Source organism: Larus michahellis (genome assembly GCF_964199755.1).
Source record: "Larus michahellis chromosome W unlocalized genomic scaffold, bLarMic1.1 SUPER_W_unloc_1, whole genome shotgun sequence".
In the NCBI taxonomy this organism is placed as follows: domain Eukaryota; kingdom Metazoa; phylum Chordata; class Aves; order Charadriiformes; family Laridae; genus Larus; species Larus michahellis.
The window spans coordinates 1,574,756-1,584,039 of NW_027435888.1; the positions used below are offsets into that span (position 1 = coordinate 1,574,756).

Consider the following 9,284-nt stretch of genomic DNA (forward strand, 5'->3'; position numbering starts at 1 on the left):
AAGGGGGACAATAACTCCCCTTGTCTGGGTGGCCATGGTCCTTCTAACACCACCCCATATGCAGCTGGCCTTAATGGTGCTTTACCAGAGGCTCATATGGCATCCCTCAAAGTCCCCAGGCCCGGCTCCTCAGACTCACTCCTCACCTGGTCCTGTCCCACTTGGCCCTTCTCCTAGAAAAACTTGAGGAGGTTTCTGTTGGCAACATCACCACTTGTCTCGAGGTCCCTGTGCACTGAAGCTCCAGCACGTCAGCATTTAAATTGCATGTGCAGATGGCTCATGCTGAGTCGTGGTTCCTCTAACAAGACAACTTGAGTAGCTGTAGGACAGCAGAGCTAAGAAAAGGGGTTACTAGTGTCATGGATGTCATGAGGAAGGTGGAAAGTGCCACTGTCACCATCTCAGAAACACCAAGGGAAGGGCCAACAAAGAAACAGTGAAGAAGAGTTGGCTCTTTGTATGGGAGGGGATGAGGATGATCCAAGAGAAGAACTTGAGAGTGGAAAAAGAGTGGAAAAGTGCATGAAAGTTGAATAGAAACATAGAATTGTCTTGGTTGGAAGGGACCTTTCAGATCACCTACTCCAACCATCAACCTACCTCTGACAAAAACCATCACTAAACCATAGCTCTAAGAACTATGTCTGACTGTCTTTTAAATACTTCCCGGGATGGTGCCTCAACCACTTCCCTGGGCAGCCTGTTCCAATGCTTAATAACCCCCTCAGTGTAAAAATTGTTCCTAATATCCTGCCTAAATGTCCCCTCACGCAACGTGAGGCCCTTTCCTCTTGTCCAATTCCCTCTTCCTTGGGAGAAGAGAACGATCCCTACCTCTCTACAACCTCCTTCCTGGGAGTTGTAAAGAATCAGTCGTCTCCCCTCAGCCTCTTTTTCTCCAGGCTAAACAATTCCAACTCCCTCAGCTGCTCCACATAAAATGATTGTCCAGATCCCTCACCAGCTCCGTTGCCCTTCTCTGGACCTGCTGCAGCACCTCAATATCTTTTTTGTGGTGAGGGGCCCAAAACTGGACACAGTACTCCAGGTGGGGCCTCACCAGTGCCGAGTACAGGGGGACGATCACTTCCCAACTCCTGCTCACCACACTGTTCCTGATACAGGCCAGGATGCTGTTGGCCTTCTTGGCCACCTGGGCACACTCCTGGCTCATATTCAGCCGGCAGTTGACCAACACCCCCAGGTCCTTTCCTGCAGGGTAGCTCTCCAGCCACTCCTCCCCACGCTTGTAACGCTGCATGGGGTTTGTGTGACCCAAGTGCAGGACCCGGCACTTGGCCTTCTTGAACCTCACGCCATTAGCCTTGGACCATCGATCCAGACTCACCAGATCCCTCTGCAGTGTGTTCCTACCATCAAGCAGGTCGACACTCCCACCCAACTTGCTGTCGTCTGCAAACTTACTGAGGGTGCACTTGATCCCCTCGTCCAGATCATTGAAAAAGATCTTAAAGTGAACTGGCCCCAATACCGAGCCCTGGGGAGCAAGCATCAGGGTGACCATCTGCAAACAAACAGCTGACCAACTGGAGCTTGAGTCCAGGGGCAGCTGCAGAAACGCTGGGATTTGGCCAACAGAAATGTCTTGAAGTCTTTCAAGGAGAAGTGGCCAGTCCTGCACCCCGCGGAAGAATAACCCCAATGCAGCAGGACAGGCTGGGACCTGATGTGCTGAGCAGTGACCCTGCGGAGACGGGGCTGGGCATCCTGAGGGACGCCTCATGAGCCAGTGGTGCGCGCTCACTATGAACAAGGCCGGCTGCCTACGGGGCTGCAGGAGGAGGAGCGTGTGCCCCCCAGGCAACTTGAGTCACCTTCCCCTTTGACTCAGCACTGCTGTGGCCCAACGCACACAGCTGTGTCCCAGTGTGCGGCTCCCCATTTTGGAGAAGTGGAGAGGACCTGGAGAGTGTCCAGAGGAGGTCTGCCAAGATGGCCTTTAGGGCTCAGTGCACGTGTGCTTGGTGGAGAGGCTGAGGGACCTGGGCTTCTCTGGCCCAGTGGCAGGGAGGCTCTGGGCACTATTGGAATAGCCTGAACCTGGTTGAAAGATTGTTTCACAGACGATGGGTTTTTTCTTTGTTGGGAAACAGCAGGAGAAAGAAATAATGCAACAAAGGGCAGCTTGGGAGGTGGAGACTGGACACCAGGAGAAAGAAATGCCACTGCAAGGGCAGTGCTGTGCTGCAACAGATCACCCAGAGGGAGTCGGGATCAGCCCAAGGCATTGTGTTTCAGGAACAGCCAAGGACGATGGAGAGAGATGAGTAAAGGCAGTGAGATGCTGAGGGGAGAGCAAGACGGGGAAGCAGGGGGGATGTCTGCAGCCTGCAGGGGAAGAGGAGCAGATGTGGGACACCATAGCACCGCCTGTGGTGGAGATGATCAAGGGAGCTGGCAAGGCTGAAAGCCCCCAACAGTGCTTATGTCTTTCTCCTCTTGGCTGTGGCTGTTGTCTGTGCCACCAAGGCTACCAGAAGACACCTTATCCTTACAGCACTAGGGCCTTAGCGCCTCCTCTTCCCCACCCGGGAGCCGTCATTCTGTCTTTCTGCCCTTGGCATTGCACGTCCTCCCATCACAATGCCCCAGCAAGAGCCCTGAGCTGTGCTTGTGGGGCAGGATCTCCCTTCCCAGGGGCTGGAGGCCAGGGCTTGGCCCTTTGCCTTCCTCTCACACATTCAGCATTAGCCAGCATCAGAGACACCTCTCCATTGCCTTTGCCTGCCTGCCCTTACCGCCTCCAGTTTTCCCTCGAACGAGTCCCCAGGAGCCTTTGGCAGTAATGGCCCTCAGTGGGACCCATTAACGCTCCAAGAAACTTTGGAGTTTGCATCTGACGTTGACTTCTGGAGAGGTTTCATCAGCTTCCCCTGTATCTGAGCTTCATGGGCTCAGCACCAAAACCACCAGAGAGGGCATTAAAATGCCTTGAGCTGGACCTCTCCCACTAAACTGGTCCAGGCACCTGGGATGGAGGAAACTCATGGCAAAGGGCTCCTCTGCAAAGCGGGAGAGGAGACGAGCAAGCAGAGAGAGGTTAAAGGCAGCTGGGAGTGGGAAGAGACTGAGAGCTCACAGAGAGAGAAATCTTCACAGCCCTCGACACGGTAAGTCTCTGGGTACAGGGCAATGGCGCTGCAGTTCCTGCAGGGATCTCCTAAAGCTCTCATAGCCCAAAACCTATGGGATCTCTCTCCTGTGTAGAGCAGGAGGACCTGCCCAAGATCAGAGATTCTCTCCTGCACCATCGAACGGAGTAGACATTTAACAGGGACTTTTCCAGAAGCACCTCAAGGCAAGTGCTACCTGGGAGTTGTCCTGGTTTCAGCTGGGAGAGAGTTCATTTTCCTCCTAGAAGCTGTTGTGTTTTGGATTTAGTATGAGACTAATGATGATAAGCTATTTTGGTTGAGTTATTGCTAAGTAGGGTGTATGTTAAGTCAAGGACTTTTTCAGTTTCCTGTAGAAAGTGAGAGGGAGCAGAGGCAGGACAAGCTGGGCATAGGAATATTCCATACCACAGACGTCATGCTCAGTATAGAAATGGGGGTTGGCCGGGCGGCAGGAATCCGTGTTTGGGTTTGGAAGGCAGGCAATGGGAAGAGATTTGCTCAGAGCTGTCCTGACTTGTGAGTGTGCTTTCCTCCTTTGGCAGTACCTCGGGAACAAAGGGATCCGATGTCCAACGGCAGCTCCATCACCCACTTCCTCCTCCTGGCATTCGCAGACACGCGGGAGCTGCAGCTCTTGCACTTCTGCCTCTTCCTGGGCATCTACCTGGCTGCCCTCCTGGGCAATGGCCTCATCATCACTGCCGTAGCCTGTGACCACCGCCTCCACACCCCCATGTACTTCTTCCTCCTCAACCTCGCCCTCCTCGACCTGAGTGCCATGTCCACCACTCTGCCCAAAGCCATGGCCAACTCCCTCTGGGACACCAGGGCCATCTCCTACTCGGGATGTGTTACACAAGTCTTTGTGTTTGTCACCTTCATCTCGGCAGAGTTCTATCTTCTCACCATCATGGCCTATGACCGCTATGTTGCCATCTGCAAACCCCTGCACTATGGGTCCCTCCTGGGCCGCAGAGCTTGTGTCCACATGGCAGCAGCTGCCTGGGGCAGTGGCTTTCTCTATGCTCTGCTCCACACTGCCAATACATTTTCAATACCTCTCTGCCAAGGCAATGGCCTAAACCAATTCTTTTGTGAAATCCCCCAGATCCTCAAGATCTCCTGCTCCAACTCAGACTACCTCAAGGAAGTTTGGATTATTCTACTCAGTGCCTGTTTAGTCTTTGCATGTTTTGTTTTCATTGTGCTGTCCTATGTGCAGATCTTCAGGGCTGTGCTGAGGATGCCCTCGCAGCAGGGACGGCACAAAGCCTTTTCCACGTGCCTCCCTCACCTGACCTTGGTCTCCTTATTTGTCAGCACTGGCATATTTTCCCACCTGAAGCCCCCTTCCATCTCCTCTCCATTTCTAGACCTAGTGGTGTCACTGCTGTACTCGGTGTTGCCTCCAGCAGTGAACCCCCTCATCTACAGCTTGAGGAACCAGGAGCTCAAGGGTGCCCTGAGGAGACAGACCCAATGGATCCTGCACCATCAACAGTAATTTTCTTCCCCTTTCTTTCATAGTGTTCAAATCACGTTTCAGATAAATTTCTGCTTTTTTTTTTTCCTGATAATCATACTTAGAGGTAATTGCTTGGGATCGTAGCACTTCTCTTGAGGCTCTTTCCTGTTGTGTCTCATCCTTGAAGAACCATGTGTCACCTCTTTCCTCCCTAAGAGCATCTCTACAATAAAAAGGTATCTCCTGAGTGTGGTGCCTGATGGCTGGATCTGCTTGATACGGTTTTGGCTACAAACAAGCCTAAGGAACTGGACTTTCCAAGTGTCTTTCCACTTTGTTTTGGGAAACAATGTCACAGTAGCACTGGCATATTTTAGACACCGAGACTTAGTTGAAGGCTCTCTTCTTGGTGTAGAGGGGCAGTGGAGATGGTACGTGACCTCCCAGTAACATTCCTCAGGCTGTCACAGGTACGATGGGGCTGATGGCAGATTTCAATCCATGTGGAAAGGAATCTGGAGTGGTCAGGAGAGGACGGGGACACTCCATGTTCTCTGGGTTCGGAAGTGAATGGAGACACGGAAGAGTTTAAGTCGCAGAGATAGGTCCCCCCAGGACAAATCACTAAATCCAGGTACCCACAAGCCAGGACTCTGCAGGGCCGTGGGAGGCAGTGAAGATGCAGCAGGCAGAGGGAAGGGAGACTGGAGAGATGCGGGAGCTGCCTGAGGAGCCCCAGGGCCAGGAGTCTCCTGCTGTCCTGGGGAGCAGGGCAGGCGGGGAGGCAGAGCGGGGCAAAGGCAGTTTGGGCTGGGGATCAGCTGCAGCTGAAGGCAGGAGAGCCAGAGAGTGAGTGGCCTCTGCTGGCCCTTGGGGCTAGCTCCAGCCCTGGGGTGATGGGGAGGCTGAGAGCCCTCTCTGCCCCCAGCAGCTGCGGTGCCCTTCAGAGGGGCTGGGGCTGTGGAGGGAGTGCCCAGAGCTCTGCAGTTCCCTGTGGGGAGCACTGCTGTGGGGCCAGCCCAGACCAGGGGGCTCTTTTGGGCTGGGCTGGGCAGATGGCGGGGAAGGTGGGAGAGAGCCAGGGTGGGTCTGGAGTGGTGTGGGAAGTGCCCAGGAGAGGAAAACCCCAATGTTAGCGGCACTGTGTGACCATGTGAGGATGTGCTCCAGTGGGCATGTGGGGCAGAGCCAGGTCTCCTGGAGAAGGAAGCAAGTCATTGTCCTGGTTCCAGCAGGGACAGGGTTAATTCTGCCCGGGCTCCATCAGGGACACAGGTATTCCATCCCATGTGAGCCATGGCCAGGTGGAGCTGCCAGAGGAGGGGCCAGGAAGTCACTGCTGGGGAGCAGGCTGGGGCGTCCGGGGTCCAGTTGGTGAGCGGCGGTTCTGTAATTGTGTTTGTACATTCCTCTGTCCGTGTTACTGTTGTTGTTTTCTTCTTCCCTTTGCTCTTCTGTTAAACTGCCTTTGTCTCAACCCAATAGTTTTGCCTTTTTCTTCTGATTCTTCCCGTATTGGGAAGGCCCAAGCGAGCGGCAAGTGGTTCTTTGCTGCCATCTTTAACTTTTGGCTTAAGTTACAACTCCCAGGTAGCGCTTGTCTTCAGGTGCTTCTGGAAAAGTCCTGGTGAAACGTCCACTCCCTCTGATGGTGCAGCAGAGAATCTCTGATCTTGGGCAGGTCCTCCTGCTCTACACAGGAGAGAGATCCCATAGGTTTTGGGCTATGAGAGCTTTAGGAGATCCCTGCAGGAACTGCAGCGCATTGCCCTGCACCCAGAGACTTACCGTGTCGAGGGCTGTGAAGATTTCTCTCTCTGTGAGCTCTCAGTCTCTTCCCACTCCCAGCTGCCTTTAACCTCTCTCTGCTTGCTCGTCTCCTCTCCCGCTTTGCAGAGGAGCCCTTTGCCATGAGTTTCCTCCATCCCAGGTGCCTGGACCAGTTTAGTGGGAGAGGTCCAGCTCAAGGCATTTTAATGCCCTCTCTGGTGGTTTTGGTGTTGAGTCCATGAAGCTCAGATACAGGGGAGGCTGATGAAACCTCTCCAGAAGTCAACGTCAGATGCAAACTCCAAAGTTTCTTGGAGCGTTAATGGGTCCCACTGAGGGCCATTACTGCCAAAGGCTCCTGGGGGCACATTCAAGGGAAAACTGGAGGCGGTGAGGGCAGGTAGGCAAAGGCAATGGAGAGGTGTCTCTGATGCTGGCTAATGCTGAATGTGTGAGAGGAAGGCAAAGGGCCAAGCCCTGGCCTCCAGCCCCTGGGAAGGGAGATCCTGCCCCACAAGCACAGCTCAGGGCTCTTGCTGGGGCATTGTGATGGGAGGACGTGCAATGCCAAGGGCAGAAAGACAGAATGACGGCTCCCGGGTGGGGAAGAGGAGGCGCTAAGGCCCTAGTGCTGTAAGGATAAGGTGTCTTCTGGTAGCCTTGGTGGCACAGACGACAGCCACAGCCAAGAGGAGAAAGACATAAGCACTGTTGGGGGCTTTCAGCCTTGTCAACTCCCTTGATCGTCTCCACCCCTGGCTGTGCTATGGTGTCCCACATCTGCTCCTCTTCCCCTGCAGGCTGCAGACATTCCCCCTGCTTCCCCGTCTTGCTCCCCCCTCAGCATCTCACTGCCTTTACTCATCTCTCTCCATCGTCCTTGGCTGTTCCTGAAACACAACACCTTGGGCTGATCCCGACTCCCTCTGGGTGATCTGTTGCAGCACAGCACTGCCCTTGCAGTGGCATTTCTTTCTCCTGGTGTCCAGTCTGTTTCTGTCTCCTGCTGTTTCCCACCAAAGAAAAGATCCATTGTCTCTGAAACAACCCTTCAACCAGGTTCAGGCTATTCCAATAGTGCCCAGAGCCTCCCTGCCACTGGGCCAGAGAAGCCCAGGTCCCTCAGCCTCTCCACCAAGCACACGTGCACTGGGCCCTAAAGGCCATCTTGGCAGACCTCCTCTGGACACTCTCCAGGTCCTCTCCACTTCTCCAAAATGGGGAGCCGCACACTGGGACACAGCTGTGTGCGTTGGGCCACAGCAGTGCTGAGTCAAAGGGGAAGGTGACTCAAGTTGCCTGGGGGGCACACGCTCCTCCTCCTGCAGCCCCGTAGGCAGCCGGCCTTGTTCATAGTGAGCGTGCACCACTGGCTCATGAGGCGTCCCTCAGGGTGCCCAGCCCCGTCTCCACAGAGTCACTGCTCAGCACATCAGGTCCCAGCCTGTCCTGCTGCATTGGGGTTATTCTTCCCCGGGATGCAGGACTGGCCACTTCTCCTTGAAAGACTTCAAGAAATTTCTGTTGGCCAAATCCCAGCGTTTCTCCAGCAGCGCCTGGACTCAAGCTCCAGTTGGTCAGCTGTTTGTGTGCAGATGGTCACCCTGATGCTTGCTCCCCAGGGCTCGGTATTGGGGCCAGTTCACTTTAAGATCTTTTTCAATGATCTGGACGAGGGGATCAAGTGCACCCTCAGTAATATTGCAGATGACACCAAGTTGGGTGGGAATGTCGACCTGCTTGAGGGTAGACAGGTGTTTCAGAGGGATCTGGAGAGGCTGGATCGATGGGCCAAAGCCAATTGTTTGAGGTGCAACAAGGCCAAGTGCCGGGTCCTGTACTTGGGTCACACCAACCCCATGCAGCGTTACAAGCGTGGGGAGGAGTGGCTGGAGAGCTGCCCTGCAGGAAAGGACCTGGGGGTGTTGGTCAACTGCCGGCTGAATATGAGCCAGGAGTGTGCCCAGGTGGCCAAGAAGGCCAACAGCATCCTGGCCTGTATCAGGAACAGTGTGGTGAGCAGGAGTTGGGAAGTGATCGTCCCCCTGTACTCGGCACTGGTGAGGCCCCACCTGGAGTACTGTGTCCAGTTTTGGGCCCCTCACCACAAAAAAGACATTGAGGTGCTGGAGCAGGTGCAGAGAAGGGCAAGGGAGCTGGTGAGGGATCTGGACAATCATTTTATGTGGAGCAGCTGAGGGACATGGAATTGTTTAACCTGGAGAAAAGGAGGCTGAGGGGAGACTTCTGACTCTCTACAACTCCCAGAAAGGAGGTTGTAGAGAGGTAGGGATCGGTCTCTTCTCCCAAGTAAGAGGCGATAGGACAAAATGAAACAGCCTCAAATAGCACCAGGGGAGGTTTAGGCAGGATATTAGGAAAACGTTTTACACTGAGGGGGTTACGAAGCATTGGAACAGGCTGCCCAGGGAAGTGGTTGAGGCACCATCCCGGGAGGTATTTAGAAGATGGACAGACATAGTGCTTAGAGCTATGGTTTAGTGATGGCTTTTGTCAGAGGTAGGTTGATGGTTGGAGTAGGTGATCTGAAAGGTCCCTCCCAACCAAGCCAATTCTATGTTTCTATTCAACTTTCATGCGCTTTTCCACTCTTTTTCCACTCTCAAGTTCTTCTCTTGGATCATCCTCATCCCCTCCCATACAAAGAGCCAACTCTTTTTCATCGTTTCCTTGTTGGTCCTTCCCTTGGTGTTTCTGAGATGGTGACAGTGGCACTTTCCACCTTCATCATGACATCCATTAGGCCATTAGGACATCCTAAAGCCACAAGAAGGTCTCCTTGGAGCTTTTTTGTTTCCAGGCTCAATAAATTTACCTCTCTCAGCTTTTCTTCCTAGGAGAGGTCTTCCAGCTCTCCAATGATTTCTGCCGATCCCTCCCTTGACCCT

The 9,284-nt window shown here is 53.8% G+C and overlaps 1 protein-coding gene across 1 annotated transcript; it reads left to right on the forward strand.

Annotated features, from left to right (window-relative positions):
* The first annotated feature begins 3,681 nt into the window (after positions 1–3,681).
* LOC141736673 (olfactory receptor 14A16-like) lies at positions 3,682–4,644 on the forward strand. The gene has a single exon (XM_074571227.1). The coding sequence runs from the start codon at positions 3,706–3,708 to the stop codon at positions 4,642–4,644; it is 939 nt and encodes a 312-aa protein (XP_074427328.1). The 5' UTR covers positions 3,682–3,705.
* Positions 4,645–9,284: the final 4,640 nt, after the last annotated feature.

Excerpts from the sequence above, each read along its gene's own strand:
- LOC141736673 (XM_074571227.1), top strand. The coding sequence starts at position 3,706 with ATGTCCAACGGCAGCTCCATCACCCACTTCCTCCTCCTGGCATTCGCA.